The sequence below is a fragment of the Folsomia candida genome, unplaced genomic scaffold (assembly GCF_002217175.1).
Source record: "Folsomia candida strain VU population unplaced genomic scaffold, ASM221717v1 Fcan01_Sc004, whole genome shotgun sequence".
NCBI classification, from domain to species: domain Eukaryota; kingdom Metazoa; phylum Arthropoda; class Collembola; order Entomobryomorpha; family Isotomidae; genus Folsomia; species Folsomia candida.
Window position 1 is genome coordinate 10,492,697 of NW_019091196.1, and position 15,094 is coordinate 10,507,790.

The 15,094-nt window shown below is 40.2% G+C and overlaps 4 protein-coding genes across 5 annotated transcripts; 1 reads left to right on the plus strand and 3 right to left on the minus strand.

The window, feature by feature from the left end:
* Nucleotides 1-4,978: 4,978 nt before the first annotated feature.
* On the plus strand, nt 4,979-7,516 carry LOC110849131 (dynein regulatory complex subunit 4). The gene is made up of 7 exons (XM_022096505.2): nt 4,979-5,529; nt 5,621-5,649; nt 5,730-5,870; nt 5,945-6,061; nt 6,133-7,008; nt 7,099-7,233; nt 7,312-7,516. The coding sequence occupies exons 1-7, from the start codon at nt 5,454-5,456 to the stop codon at nt 7,483-7,485; spliced, it is 1,548 nt and encodes a 515-aa protein (XP_021952197.1). The 5' UTR covers nt 4,979-5,453; the 3' UTR covers nt 7,486-7,516.
* A 63-nt stretch (nt 7,517-7,579) lies between these two features.
* LOC110849132 lies at nt 7,580-8,889 on the minus strand. The gene is made up of 4 exons (XM_035850635.1): nt 8,650-8,889; nt 8,267-8,579; nt 7,811-8,195; nt 7,580-7,717 (listed from the first exon to the last, which is right to left on the minus strand). The coding sequence occupies exons 1-4, from the start codon at nt 8,681-8,683 to the stop codon at nt 7,613-7,615; spliced, it is 837 nt and encodes a 278-aa protein (XP_035706528.1). The 5' UTR covers nt 8,684-8,889; the 3' UTR covers nt 7,580-7,612.
* A 1,147-nt stretch (nt 8,890-10,036) lies between these two features.
* On the minus strand, nt 10,037-12,217 carry LOC118432947. The gene is made up of 5 exons (XM_022096950.2): nt 11,814-12,217; nt 11,316-11,742; nt 11,025-11,247; nt 10,650-10,962; nt 10,037-10,579 (listed from the first exon to the last, which is right to left on the minus strand). Exons 1-5 carry the CDS (start codon nt 12,215-12,217, stop codon nt 10,093-10,095), a joined length of 1,854 nt encoding a protein of 617 aa, XP_021952642.2. The 3' UTR covers nt 10,037-10,092.
* On the minus strand, nt 11,851-15,028 carry LOC110849530. 2 transcript variants are annotated; one of them, XM_035850803.1, is made up of 10 exons: nt 14,775-15,028; nt 14,381-14,713; nt 14,003-14,310; nt 13,899-13,938; nt 13,804-13,843; nt 13,695-13,737; nt 13,370-13,626; nt 13,145-13,297; nt 13,007-13,061; nt 11,851-12,939 (listed from the first exon to the last, which is right to left on the minus strand). In XM_035850803.1, exons 1-10 carry the CDS (start codon nt 14,973-14,975, stop codon nt 12,459-12,461), a joined length of 1,911 nt encoding a protein of 636 aa, XP_035706696.1. In that variant the 5' UTR covers nt 14,976-15,028; the 3' UTR covers nt 11,851-12,458. The 2 variants fall into 2 exon arrangements, with proteins under 2 accessions (XP_035706696.1, XP_035706695.1); XM_035850802.1 differs by having other exon boundaries at nt 13,695-13,843.
* Between the last annotated feature and the right edge of the window lie 66 nt (nt 15,029-15,094).

The following is a 15,094-nucleotide window of genomic DNA, read 5'->3' on the forward strand; positions in this document are numbered from 1 at the left end:
ATTAAGGCTTCGAACTCGGGAACCCGGCCGGCCCCAAGGGGAGGTATCGCTAAAGAGCGGCGTCACCCAAGGGTTGGAGGTAGAGAGCCCCTCTCACTTGCCAAGCGCCACCCGCACTTTTGGCAAGCCCCGCCGGCTCCCCACCCGGTGAGCCTGCTTGGTGGGAGGAGCATTGGAGGGGGGACCTTCCCGTAAGGCTCTCCCCTTGCAGCGTTGCTCCTCCGGACCACCCCTCCAACGGGAAGAGAGTCGGGGCTGTGGGACAAACCACGGGTGGACCCGACTCCCCAGAGAGGCAGGGCGGCCCAAGGGCGCAGCTGCAATGGGGAGCTCACCCAGGGATACGTCCCCCACGAGCTCCTCCCGCAGACTGACAAAAATTTCTGGTGCAGCTCCTTTTATACCCTCCGGAGGGCGGTGAAAGTTCTGCTATAAATAGCACCCAGTCATACTGTATGACTTGGTGCTATTAATAGCCTATGTATATTAATAGCACCTGAGATAAGCGGCCTCACATATAGTATATAGCACACGCGTGCTATAGGTATACAGCTGTGTATAGCTATATATCACATACAGGGTGGTTAAAATATCACGCTACAATGGAAAATTTTTCGATGAGAAAAATTTGTAAATTTCCATTAGTTACCGAAATTTTGTCTCTAAAATTCAATGTTTTAAGAATTTCGTCATCAGTTTTCCATCAGTTTTGATAATAATTATAAAAATCTTAATCCAAAATCTTGTAACTAATGGGGATTTAGGGATTTTTCCCATCGGAAAATTTTCCATTGTTGCGTGACATTTAAACCACCCTGTATATACTATGTATATATATATTTAGTAGTTATATACATACACATATGTTATACATAGCTATACACAGTTATACAGGTGGAAGTTGTGCTATATACTATATAACTACTATATATGTATACCTACATTGCCTACATATTTTATAGCGCCTATCTCAAATGTTTACAATTGTTACGAATAATTCAATTAATTATTTCGACGTCGTTAGCATTGGGTCAATGTCGATTCTTATAGTTTTTTGGTCGCTGATTTCGAATCTGAGGTCAGTTTTTCGATTGCGACATCATGGGAAGGGGCACATGCTTAATTATGTTAAAATAACACAAAATCTACAAATATAAGGCTACAAATATACAAAGCTACAAATATAAGGCTGGGTTTTGTATTTGTAGTATGAATAAATTAAAAGTTGACAAAATTCATGTAAATTCTTGACAATCAGAGAGTGAAGGAACTTCCCATCATTACTTGTGATAATTTTTGTAATAATCTAAATGCTAACTGCAACTTCGTCTCTTCACAGTCTTCACGATGCTTACTTCGACGATGAAAAACCTACTTCAAGCAACTTTGCGGGGCCTTTTAAGAAGGCAATACTCACGGAAAGCCGTAATGAACGACTTGCATATACATAATACGTACTACCAAGTGCCAATTGTTATGTCCAATGCATAAATTAATGTAGCGGTCTCAGTTTATTGAATTTAAAAAAATTACGGTATCACGAGAAAGCCCATAAAATTCTCTACAAGATATACCCATTGGCTTTCCTAATTGTTTGCCGATCGGTCATTTTGGCACACTGGGTAACAAAAAATTTCGGAACATGGTTTCTGATATATAGACAATTACATTGGCATTTCGATAAAAGTAGTACAACTGTCAACAAATAGTATAACTGCTAATAATTTTTTTGCACCGAATGGATTGGACATAACATACTGCAGGGTATGAAATTTTGTGTTCTGGGCGTCCGTCATTCCGGTTCGTCTGCCACCACGATAACTCTCGACAAAATGAAAAAAACTTTGGGTCAAAAAGGTCACGTAGCGGCTCCTTACTGAACTTCGTTTCGGACAATTGCATTTGGATAAAAAATATCCAAACCCAATGTTGATACGACTTTTGGTTATCCCACAATGAAGGGATATGTGTAAAAGATATAATGGGTCCCTCATAGGTACCCTTGACATACGGGACGCACGGAATGCACGCATTTTTTGCATTGTTTGGACGTATGTACTTCACTAGCTGTTATTGTAATTTATCAAAATTTAAATACAAATGTTTCAGGGGGTCCATAGCAAAAAAAAGTTCTCAGGGTCATTCTGTTTGCACTTAGCTAACTTTTAATTTCAAATTGTTTAATGACAAGCCACTAATTGTAAGTATTACGTGCAGATTTCATCAATTTCATCAAGCAATTTCTAAAAATCGGTATGGATCACCCCATAGGGTCGCTCCAGATAAAAATTTTACCAATTTCATTTCATATTGTTCCATTAAGGCACATTTGCAACCTCTCTACCAAATCTCAGTTCGATATGACAATTTTGAAAAATCAGTATGGGTCACCCAATTAGGTCCCTAAAGATGAAAATTTTTCCAACCTAAATTCATTTTTTTCTGTTACAATCCATTAGCAACCTTTGTACAAACTTTCAGCTTCCTACGACAAATTTTAGAAATCCGTGGGGTTACCCTATCGGGTCTCCAAGTTGAAAATTTCTGAAACTCCACTCCAATTTAAACGCTTTGAGTGAGGTCAGTCGCAATCTTCATACTAAAATTACCGAAAATTATTACTATAGATATTTCTCAAACTACAAATATTTTACTTGCATAGATCTTACATAATTTAACCTACTCTAAAGGTGCTTGGTAGTTAAGGGCAACGCATTTGGATAGAAATGACCCCCACCGGCCAACCACTTGACCGATCATACCCATCTTCGAACTCATCCTTACATTTTACCCGAAGATGAAGTATGCAAAATTTCAAGTCAATAGCTTTTCTTTAAAGAGAGTTATCGTGCCTACAGACGGACGGACAGACAGACATCTTGACAAATCTATAAGGCCATCTTAAAAGGCCTAAAAACTTCAATTTTCGAAAACCCTGGTACCTTTTGCAACCAGTGTGCACTCACATTTCGTTCCCACGAATTAATTTTTTAACCATGGATACAAGAATCAGTGCAGTCACTAATAGTCACTATCCGGATCAAGTAAAGGTTTTCCCAACCCACCAACATCGGGTTTTTCCTCTACTCCCCAAGCCAACTACTAAAAAATTTTAGTAGTTTTAGGCCTTTTAAGATGGCCTTATAGATTTGTCAGGATGTCTGTCTGTCCGTCCGTCTGTCCGTCTGTAGGCACGATAACTCTCTTTAAACAAAAGCTATCGACTTGAAATTTTGTATACTTCATCTTCGGGCAAAAAGTAAGGTTGAGTTCGGAGATGGGCATGATCGGTCAAGTGGTTGGCCGGTGGGGGTCATCGGAGTGCGTGGGATATATATTGTGCACCAAAATTTCAAAATTGTCGTAGAAAGCTGAAATTTGGTACAGAGGTTGATAATGGTTTCTAATGAAAGAATTGAAAGTAAAATTTCAAAAATTTTCATCTGGAGAGATCCTAGGGGGTAACCCATACCGATTTTTAAAACTCATCCAATCGAGCTGAAATTTGGTATGGGGATTGCTAATGACTACTAATGGAAGATTATGAAGTGCAATTAGACGCATTTTCATCTGGACAGACCCTATGGGGTGACCCATACCTATTTTTCAAAATCGTCATATAGAGCTAAAATTTGGCATGGAAGTTACTTGTTGGTCTAAATTGAAGAATATGAATTGAAATTTGACAAATTTTTATCTGGAGTGACCCTATGGGGTGACCCCAATTTTTGAAATGCATTAAATCAAGCGAAAATTGGTAGAGATGTTGGAACATTCCTAATGGAACAATATGAGTTAAAATAGCAACAATTTTCATCTGGAGGATCTGTTGGGTGACCCATACGGATTTTTTAAATCGTCGTATCAAGTTGAAATTTGCTACATATGCTGTTTATTGATACTAATTATAAGAATATCCACAACTTGGCCTGACTTGGGCTATTGTTGAGATCCGACCAATCTACCCGATTTAGCTTTCACTCTCAAAAGAAACAGGATTTCGAAGCACAGTGAAAAGAACGTAGGAGATGTAAAGTTATAAAAATCTATTTCTCTGATTCCAAATAGCTTGAAATCCGCAAATAAACTGACGATAACCCTTTGGCTTTACTCTCAAATCAATTTATTTCAACGAGAAATCAACTATATGGACTAAACAATTATTAATCAAATATTTTTAATTAAGTTTTTGCGGAAGAGGAATCTTAGCTCTCCTTAACTTCTACACACCGACCACTAAAAAATACTTCCCACTTCTCTCAACAGAACCCACGCGTCCCTTTTTCCTCACTATCCCACTTACACTCTTATTTCCGCATCCCTCACCCGCTCGATATTGAACATACCATTTTTCATGGGCATCTTATGTTCCATGAAAATGCTATTCTATAATGGCATATTATTAATTTTATAATTAAAATTACAGCATACTAATAACTCTACATATCATTTGACAACTCCTAACTACTATTAAATTCAAAATGTATCGAGAAAATTACTCAACGAGTAATTTGATAACTCCCACACATGCCAATTCCGTTTTCATACTGATCATAAATTAATGAGTAAAAATTTAACAATATTATTATGCTATGCTTTTAACAGCTATATCAAGTCTGCCCTGTAGGTTTAAATTGTTTTACGTTCATTTACGATAAAATTTCATGCTACCATGAGAAGTCATTAAGTATCACCGTCAACCGTGCCGAAATTTAGATTCTTACGACAATTTCTGAAAATCGGTATGGGTCACCCCCTCGGGTGAAAAATTTTCCAATTTCACTTCATATTCTTCCATTATCACGCTACATGTCAAATTTCAGCTTACTATCACAATTTTGAAATTTTGGTGCATAATACCTCACCCACTCATATAACCAACACTGGTCTAAATCTTTTCTGATAGAACCCATCTTCGAACTTGGTCGTTGGATTGCCCAGATACATGCATGTACCATATTTGGTAAGAATCGGCCAACTCGCTCGAGAGTTATTGAAAGACAGACAGACGGACAGGTCGATTGCATAAGCCCTGGTTGGGGCTAAAAATTATATGCAAATCGTTCATTATAGTCTGGCTTTTAGATATTAATGCTATCTTAAAAGGCCCCGCAAAGTTGCTTGGAGTAGGTTTTTTTACTACTACTAATTTTACTACTAAAATAGTAAGTGTATTTCATAGTTTATCAAAGTTTTATGTTAATAAAATGTAAATATCAGTGCAGTTGTAAATGTGAAATCGGCTATTTCGGCGTTCTGTTAGAAATTTGTGTGCTTTAATTACCGTTAGCGACGGCCCAAATAATTAGCACTTCAAAAATGGAAGTTTTTGAGGCTATCGAAGCAACTGTCGTAACCTTGTATTATGATAAATTGTCAAACAATCTTGGCTGAGCATTGTCGCCTAAATTCTTCGAACTTAAATTCATAAATTTCACCGAAAAATTGTAAAAATGGGCAAGAAAGGGAAGAAAGGAAAGGGAGGGAAAGTGACGGATGGGTTACTTCCGGCGGAAATGGCTCGTCCAGGTAATCCTGGACATTTTCTTATTTGAATTGAAATTATCATTTAACAATAGATAATTTATTTATATTTATTATTGTCGTTTGTTTTTCTCAGCCTTGCTCGGCTTCATGGTTCGATTACAGGTACTTTTTTTTACATTTCATGTCGCTAGTTTAAATATAGCGTTCCAAAAAGTTGGTAAGATTTAACAATTTTTTACTAGGCTGAGATGGACAAGGAACGCGAAGAGAGAAACTATTACATGTTGGAACGTGAAAAAATGTTCCAAATGTGGAACCTCTTGATGGAACAAATTCAACTCGAGAAGGAAAAAGCGGCCTTATTCGATGCACACTTGCAAGATGTATGTCATTGTATGTACATAAAGTGGTACATATTTAATTACATAATAAGTTTACCAAGTTTCATAATAAATAGGTCGAGAAAATGAAAGACGGCGAAGAAGATTTGTACAACCGAAAGCTTAGATTTCTAAAGCAGGAGCATTCCCGAAAACTCGGAGACATCCGGTTACACCACTTGAGTCTCATGAAGGTTTGCACAAAAAACTAAAGTGAAAGCTGTGTAGATTATATTTTTTAACTCATAACTTTCTCCGTCATTAGCACGTCCAAGACGACAATTGGGCGATCCAAGTCGTCATGCGGGAAGTCCTCATGGGTCGGAAAAAGGAGATTCGCCAAGCCCAGATGGCCTTCTACCAAATAATCCGAGGCCTTTATTGGAAACATGCCAAAGACGTGTCCGACATGCGGAAGGAATTTGCTCGTGAAATTCGGCGTCTCGAAACCTCCTTTGACCGCCGTCTTTTTGACCAAAACGAGAAAAAGGACGAAGAACAAGAACGTCAAGTTGTCATTCTCGCGACGAATAAAGAATCCCAGATCCAATCTCTAATAGAAAACCATCGTATTGCGGCGGAAGAGCTCGCAAAATATTTCAAAGACTTGATTCGACACAATCTCGGCCTTATTTGCGTGATGAAAGATTCCGCAAAGAAGGAGAAAATGATGGAACTTCGTAGTAAGAAGAATTGCGAAGATTTCAAAGCAAAATATGAGAATTTCGTGTCCTCCGCAGTCCAGTGGAAGCAGGACATGGAGCGATGGTCTGTTGAACACGTGAATGACGACGTTGAAGCTCTTGCCACGGAATTGAGGGATGTCAATGAGCAGTGCAAACGACTCAAGCATGCCCAACGCATGGTGGAATGTTCCAATGAAACCCTTCAACAACGGATGACCCTCGTTCTCAAGGAGAAAGAAGCCTTGCAAAATCAGTTTGGAAGATCTATCGTGGAGGCGCAAAAACGCGGCTTGATGAACCGATTTGTGAACGAGATCAAGAAAAAAGCGGCCAAAAGAGAGGGAGAACTTTATGAAGCGTTGGCAGACAATGTTGAAAAGGCTCCGGGAGATGATACCAATTATTTTGAGGCTTTGATGAGTCCCAGAGAAAGAGACATGGCATACATTACTGCGGTTAGTTAATTAACATGACTTGACATACAATTATATTAATTAAGTATTATGTGACATTTTTTAACCACTTAAAATACATCTGTATTTCAGGATATCACAGAATTTGCTACAGAGCATCAAAATGTGGAGGAGAGCTATATGGAAGCCTTTACCAAGAATGAAATTAATTTGGCCGATATTGGATTTCCGGTCAAGAAAACGGGAGCAAAACCTCGCGGAAAGGAGGTAACTTTATTAAATGCAATAGTTATATTAAACATAAATTTCCAAGAATTTTAATATATAGACCTTTTTTATTTGTAGGAAGATCTCTTAAACGCGACGGAAAACGAACCCCGCACAATGTCCAAGCGACACCGCAGCGGAGTGACCAAAGAGAGCCGGAAATCGTCCCGAAGAATAACGACGACAAGTTCAAAACAGTCAATGGCAGCTCGGCCAGCTGCGAGTACGTATGCAAATAGTTCGGGAAGTTGAGCGATAATAATTATTGGACAAATTACTACTATTCGATATGTAAATATGTATGTATGCAAATTAAACAAATGATTTATTATGGATTATAAATTATGTGGGAATTTGAACATAAATACAGAACGAATGTCTAGGAATAGACATTCACGAATTTCTCAAATTTGTCTGCATTTCCTTTATAGAAAGTTTCGAAGGCTTTGAAAATATTTGGCTCTTTTTCGTCAAACCCGAGTCCCTTAAAGAAAAAAATGTTGTTAATATTAGCTAATGGTTTGTGGGTGCATATTTTGATGTTCTTTAGTAACAAATGCTACTTATACGCATTTACCTTTTTGATAAAAAGGCTCAGCCCCATAATGTACAAGCGGTCATTTAAATTTACTTCTTTTCCTTCTACACAATCCGCACAACGTTGTAAATTTTGTTCGTCCTGGGCCAGTTTTGTGAATATCGTGTTCAAGTTGAGCACCGCAGTTCGGGACAGAGTGGCTACATGGTGGCGTGCACTTTGCCTCGCAAGTTTGAGATAAGTTAGGAACACTTCTCCGATAAAACCGGTCGACTTTGAAATTTTTCTGCTCCCGTCTGGTCCCACTTGGGCGGAGGGCGATTTTCCTCGTTTATAGTGATCTTGAAAAACGATGGAGAAAGCGGAAAGCTCGGTAGCGCCGGACACCATGATAAGCTCTGGAAGTCCCAGTTTTGCCTGGGTTCTGAAAATAGTTAGATAACGCATAAGAAATATATTTAGCTCACTTAAGTTTAAAACGCAATTTGTCCTCACAGGAAGCGATGGTCTGCGACAAGTTCAATGTTTTTATCATTCAGTTTAATAATTCCTTGTGATACGTAGCCATTGATAAGACCAGATGTGGCCGGGAGGCAATCTGTCCTTAATACGGTGCGATAATAACTGATGACATCCTCAGTTTTGGCGGATTTCAATAACGCCGCCTCGTCAGGTTTTTGGGAGGGGCAGTTTCCAAACCCGAAGAAATATGTTTCTTCCTCCTTGGCAAGGATTAGTCCTTTGGTGGGGTTTCCAAATTGTGTTTTCCATCCGGGATAATCAATCGACGGTGTTGTGGTGTCCGTTGCTGAAGATTATTGGGCAAAAACGTCACCTTTATGGTTTTTTAACTGATGAACTACTTCTGAAAAAATAACCTCTCTTTCTGCGACCAACCAATTCTTGAATCATGTTGGGATCAAGTGGTACGCCCGATTCGTTAATGATGTTCAGGTCGGTAGATCCCTTTCCATGACCGCAAATTCCCACTATGGCCAGCGCAGTACAAATAATCCTGAGTGAGAATATTTTAATTATTCTATACTGACCATCACATCATGATTGTTGTTCATACCCACTAGCACCACCCAGCACCGTCGGCAAAAGCCCAATTTGACCGACCGCACTAAAGAAATCACTGCAACCCCAAATGGCAAAATTTTACAATAAAATTTCCCACTAAAATTTGCACTGCTAAAATCTAACATGTAGTAATTACCCGAATCCTCTCCCCTCAAACCGGTTAACATCTAAGTCTGAAAACGTATCATAGTTTTCTACGGGATCTGACCCATCTCCGGACACCAAAGGCGTCAGTTCAACTTCCTCCTTGACATTGTTCGGACTGCTCTTTGACTTGTATGGTGGCGACTTGACAAACTTATCTGGCGCTGCTGTCACCACGCTGGCATTAAAGAGACAATTTGCTGTCATACTTGCGGAACAGATTATGGTCAAAAGACTCGAAATGTGTCGCCCGTGGATGATATGTTCGTCGAAAATACTCCATTCGATAACCCTGCTTTTTCCTTCGATGATTTGCGCATCTTTGTCAGAAGGGGCGGCATCCCTTCAAACAATATATGTAGCGATATCCACATAATTTGCATTAGATAATGTCTTGAAATTACGTATAGCGTCTCACCTGATGATCGCCAAGCAGGCGACATAATTTTTCCCTTCGGTATGTTTCAGCACGACGTAAACCCTCTTCATTTTTTTGAACGGTAGTTTATCCTCCTCCGAGGACAATACGACGACCTCCTTCCCACTGTCGACCTCATTGTTCCTCTCGTATACGGGGGTCTCTTCCCCTTGGAGAGTGTACTTGCTCACCTTGTTCGTTTTATCAATTTGTTGCAGGAACACTTTGTCCAAGGCAAACAATTCAGCAGGGACAGACTTTATTTTCTCTTCTATAATTGACGCCACTGGGCTGGGTGCATTCCGTTTCTTGATGGATGACGAGTTCACCAACTGACTGAGTAGGCAGATGCACGAGGTCACCAAGACCAGATTGCATCTGTTGGGAGCCATTGCTAACTACGCGTGTGCGTGAGTGGGGCAAGTACCGCTCTTTAGGTGGGATATTATTGTTAATTTTCCAATTAGTGAACAATGGAAAGAAATTTGTTGTTTATTATTTAACATCCGTATCGAATTGAAATGGGGGATGGTGAATTGTGACTTTGATACAATGCGTGCGTATGTATGATTCCAAGAAATGGACGAATTTCCGTAAACAAATTGTTGAAACTCTCTCTCGTTTTGTGTTTAATGAATCTTTAACCCTGACCAATCATAAATAATTTTATAACTTGTTAACCATACAAATCTACAATTTTTTCTATGGAGTTGAAATTCTTGGTGTAAAACTTGTCGTGGAATGGTTTCACATCCGCCGAAGTTTTGATTGCTCCACTGCCATACCTTATGAACTGAATGAGTCCCATAACTTGTAATCTATCGTTACGATTGTTCTCCTTGTCGCTCCCACAATCGTCCGTGCAACGGTCCAGGTTGTGCAAATCTTGCCATAATTTAGTAAAAACTTGTTTGAAACTTTGCAGGAGGTGGCGTCTCAAAACGGTGATGTGGGATGGCGTGTACTCCAGCGTTCTCTCCAAAGCTTTCAATCCCGTTTTTACAATGAAGTTTACACTTTTTGAGATTTGGATCTTCCCGTCGGGTGATTTTGGTGAAGACGTCGGGTTGGAGGATTCTTCCGAGAAAATTTTAGAGAAGGCGTCCAACTCTGCGGCACTTGAGAGGAGGAGGCTCTCTTTAAGGGAAAGTTTCGGTTCTTTACTGAAATTAAATATCAAGTATTTGCGTGTCTTCAGAATAAATTTAAATAAAAAATCAGTGATGCACTTACAACAAAGCGAATGCTGTATTTACTTCGAGACCTTTGTCCTTGGTCACGACGAGATATCCTGATTTGATCAGTTCTATGACAAATTCTCTCATCCATGTCACACAGTCGGCACGTAGGGCTGTTAAATAGTAATCCACGACTTCTAAATCCGACCCACCTGTTTTCTTGAGTCCTTCTGCGTCAACTAGCTTGTAAGGACAGTGTCCAAATCCATAGAAAATTCCGGATGATTCGGACAAAATGCCTTTTTTAGGGGTTTTATATTGTGTTTTCCAACCAGGGTAGTCCAGCGCGACTTCAAGATCGGCTGAAGCTGTATTTACATATTGCATGTAAAACATGTCTTAAAATAATAACAATAATAAGTCTCGTTACCACTTCGCCGACGACGCCGCTTTCGTCCTATTGTCCCTATCTGCCACGTATTCTTGTCCCAACCTTCCTTTGCTGCCATTCCGATGGGCATCGTGTAATGGTGAGCCCTTTCATCGGCACAACTCGCCAAAAACGACACAATTCCGCAAACCACTCCTCCAATCCCGGATAAAACACCGCCCAAGATACCCACACCACTGTCGACAGGTTGGGATGGGTAGTACTGAGGAGAAAGTAATGTCATTTTAAATATTGTCTTGTCCAAGTAAATATTTAATTCATCGCCATTACCAAGACGTCAGCTGCATATGGTTGTTGCGGTTGCTGCGGGGGTGCTTCGCTTCCAGAACTTTGGAAAAACCCTCTCCCAGATCCATGGCCCTCGGCCTGTTTCCAAGCGAGATCATAGAAAAGGTATCCATTGCAAAGGGGATCCGCACCATTTTCAACTTCCGGTTTATGCGACTCAATCTCCGTCATGGATGCGAGGAGGATATTCTTCCCCACGAATTTGGGAGCCTTTGCAGCTTTCTCCTCCGCAGTTAAGATCGTATCGTTGAAGGAACACGGCACAAGAAACGAGGAAGCGCATTGCAACGAAAAGAATGTAATGGATGGTCGTCCGTTCGCGAAATGTTCGTCAAAACGTTCCCACTCCACGATTAATTTCTTACCAGAGAGTTCGACTACATTTTCCGTCTCTTTTTCCAATGCGAGCCTGAAGAGAAAGTTGGCATTTTGGCAAATGGATTTTATTTAATTACCTAAGTAAATATATAAAAGTTGTACCTTAAAAGTGCCAAATTAACGAAATACGTGTCCGAATCCGGCTTCCTTTTCAAAACGACGTAAATCTTTTTAAAAGTAGTGAATGGAATATTATCCTCCTCAGAGGTCAAGATGACGACATCTTTATTCTTATCGTTCGAGCTTCTCTCATACAGAACTTCGGTATCTCCAAACAGCGTATACTTTGATATGCTGTTGGCCTTATCAACTTGTTGCTTGACCACAGTGTCAGATTCAAATCGAACGATAGGAATTGCACCAGCCAATTTCTCCAAATGGGCGACAACAACGGGAGAATTTACGTCACAATCTCCTCCTGGTCCAATTATGAATAGCAAACCATAAAATAACGAGACAAGTCGGATGCTGCTTATCTGCATCCCATCTGCGGATCGCATCTCCATCGTGGATGGAGAGTAGAACGCCTGCCTAATTAAGTAACAAATATGTATAGCTTGTACTTAAACAATGGCCAAGATTGACAATAACACTCATTCAAAATCATTTATTACAGGCTTTCCAGAATTTATTTATTTATTTATAAATAACACAAACATGTGTAAAGAATAAATACTTATGAATTTAGTGAATACACAATCAATGACTAAATAAATAAGAACTGGTGGGGGTTGTATTATTATTTTACTAGACTCTAGATTCCTTCAACGCTGTCTCAATCTGGGGCCGATTCTTTGTCATGAATTCTTTCAAAGAGGCATAAACCTGGTCATCCGCCGTGGGAAAACCATGCATAACGAATTTAATGATTCCCATCACCGCTAACTTATCGTTATTCAAGATTTCCTTATCCTTCGAACAATCACCGCTGCATTCGTCCAAGTTTTGCGAGTCTTCTCCCAGCCGTTCCATTGCGGAGCGGAGAATTTGCACCAAGTGGCGAAGCAGTCGGATAAAATGTTTGGGTGCTTTGGACTTTGCGAGAGTGATAAAATTTACGGAAAATTTTTCTAGGAATTTTACACTGTTTGTGATTTTTTGATCGAGTGGATTTTTAGGTTCGGGATCTGGTTTGTCTCGAGATTCTTTGTAAGCGGAGGATACCGCATTGATTTCAAAGGCAGATGTGAGTTTTTGTTCTTCTATCCATGTCAGTTTGGATTCAGTTCTGTGAAAAAAAAATAATGCAATGGCTAGAAATTTTTAGCCAGGCGAAAGTATAGGATGTCACTTACGTCAGCTTATTTCCGGCCACGACGTTTATAGCTTTGTCCTTAAATTCGAGAATTCCTATAGTACATATCATTTACATGCATGCATTTTTACATATTCGGGTTATGCGCTCAATCAAATTCATGCATAAATATAAATACCTTCCGATTTTAGGGCAGGGATGACCATTTTGACTCGTGATATGCATCCATTGCGGAGAAGCACCATGTAAAAATTGATGATGAGTTCCTCCGTGGTGGCAGTGTCGTAAAGATCGGCGGAACTTTTGGGAGATGGAGGACAATGTCCGATCCCTGAAAATAATAGACATTATTTTTATCATTGAAGACCATGCACGTGCAGGAAATCGGTTGTGCTTGATTCACCGTAAAAGATGTCCTTATCTTTGTTGAAGATAATGTTGGGCTCGATGGTTTTGGCGTATTGTGTTCTCCATCCCTTCATTCGAGGTCCAGGGGCAGTTTCGCCACGCGTTACCCTCCGCTTGGCTGGAGGAGGAGCGTTGAGGTAAATCGTCTGCTCTTCGTCCTGCACCCCAATGGGAACATCTTGCGGTGGCGGTGCGTTCAGAAGAGCTTTGGGTACATCCTTGTTTGCCGTGAAGACGGAGTTGATCACGGTTCTAGTTAAAAGTTAATTAATATAAAATCATCCTCTAAGTAAATATGTTGTCGAAATAAGGATTAATACCCCAAAATACCGTCCGATCCGAACGCCTCACTTGCACCGGCGGCTAACGAATTCCAACAGAATTTTCTATTAAAGTATTTTAGAGTAATTTGTACCGTCAAAAACTCACCCATAATTTTTCCGTCACTTCGAATCACTGGAGTACCGATCTGATTAATGAAGTAGTTAGTAATTGCATTTGAATATAACAAGAATTCGGCAAACCTGTGACTTTGTGTACCCATCTTTTGGATCATATCCGTGACTAGGTTCAGACATATTAATAGAAATAATGTATATTTTGCACAACTGAAATTGTTTGCCCTCACCATTGCCCCAAAACCATGCCAGAAATCCCGCACCACAGTGCACCCACTCCATCCACGGCTTTATTGAGGAAATCGAACGCCATCCCGACAAGTTGGAACCTTCCATTCATCTTGTTATCAAGGTCGAGGAAAAAGTCGGAATAGTCATTTAGCGGATATTTCTCCTCAACTTTTTCTGTAGTTTTCGGTTTTTCCGTCGTAGTCGCAGAGGACTGTGACGAAGAAGTGGAACCCGTAAAGTTTGCAATAGGAAGCTCAGGTTTGCACGGAATGATAATACTGTAGCGACACACGGCAAATTGGAAGCTCTGCACAGCAAAATTCCTAAGTTATACGGAAATCTGCCATATAATTAATTTAAGAGCATGAATAGTTTACGTATTTGAAACCCTGAAGGACCCCATCGTTCCAAACTGCCCATTCCACCGCGTACTTGATCCCCTTGGACTCTACAAGGTCGGCAGGTGCTGAACTAGAGTCCGGTTTCACTAAATACGCGATGGACGGATAATACTTTTTTGGTTTTCCTTCAATGTTGCTCATCCTCATGACCACGAAGACCCTTTTGTCCCCACCGGAAGTGATGGGAAGCTTGTCTTCCCCTCCTGTCAATGCTACGGCCGCTTTATTGCGGTCAGAGTGATCAGTCTCGTAGTATTCCATGTCAGTTTGGGGATCCTTGTAGACGGATTTCTCATTCACCGAGTCCACCTTTATTGCGAAACATCAGAAATATTTGGATCTACACTAACTCCAGATTAGTATTTTATACCGTTTGGTGAAGGATCGGATCCGAATCGTAGCGTTCCACGGGGATTTTTTCAGCCCGAGATTGTAACTCTTTTCTGAGGGAGTCATCCTCCGCGGAAGAGTCACGTTTTGCAATAAAATGTGGCGGAGCAATGTGACCAAGGACGGTTGTCGCAGTAATGAGACCAATGACACAGAGCGAAGCAATGTGTCGTGGAGCCATTTTGCTCCTAATTAAGAATAGTGGACGATACACAGTTATCTAAATTTGAAGTATGCACGACCAATACCAGCTTTAATTACAGAATTGATTGTTGTATGTATGTATAGAAATGACTAATG

Excerpts from the sequence above, each read along its gene's own strand:
- LOC110849530 (XM_035850802.1), bottom strand. The coding sequence starts at position 14,975 with ATGGCTCCACGACACATTGCTTCGCTCTGTGTCATTGGTCTCATTACT. Across the intron at positions 13,939-14,002 it reads GGCATGGTTTTGGGGCAATG|TCACGGATATGATCCAAAAG; the intron begins GTGAGGGCAAAC and ends GTCTGAACCTAG. Across the intron at positions 12,940-13,006 it reads GTGGCCGGAAATAAGCTGAC|AACTGAATCCAAACTGACAT; the intron begins GTAAGTGACATC and ends TTTTTTTCACAG.
- LOC110849132 (XM_035850635.1), bottom strand. The coding sequence starts at position 8,683 with ATGATTCAAGAATTGGTTGGTCGCAGAAAGAGAG. Across the intron at positions 8,580-8,649 it reads GGTTGGTCGCAGAAAGAGAG|CAACGGACACCACAACACCG; the intron begins GTTATTTTTTCA and ends AATAATCTTCAG. Across the intron at positions 7,718-7,810 it reads TGAGCCTTTTTATCAAAAAG|GGACTCGGGTTTGACGAAAA; the intron begins GTAAATGCGTAT and ends TTTTTCTTTAAG.
- LOC118432947 (XM_022096950.2), bottom strand. The coding sequence starts at position 12,217 with ATGGAGATGCGATCCGCAGATGGGATGCAGATAAGCAGCATCCGACTT. Across the intron at positions 11,248-11,315 it reads CATATGCAGCTGACGTCTTG|TACTACCCATCCCAACCTGT; the intron begins GTAATGGCGATG and ends CTTTCTCCTCAG. Across the intron at positions 10,580-10,649 it reads AATACAGCATTCGCTTTGTT|TAAAGAACCGAAACTTTCCC; the intron begins GTAAGTGCATCA and ends ATTTAATTTCAG.
- LOC110849131 (XM_022096505.2), top strand. The coding sequence starts at position 5,454 with ATGGGCAAGAAAGGGAAGAAAGGAAAGGGAGGGAAAGTGACGGATGGG. Across the intron at positions 5,530-5,620 it reads GGCGGAAATGGCTCGTCCAG|CCTTGCTCGGCTTCATGGTT; the intron begins GTAATCCTGGAC and ends TGTTTTTCTCAG. Across the intron at positions 6,062-6,132 it reads ACCACTTGAGTCTCATGAAG|CACGTCCAAGACGACAATTG; the intron begins GTTTGCACAAAA and ends CTCCGTCATTAG.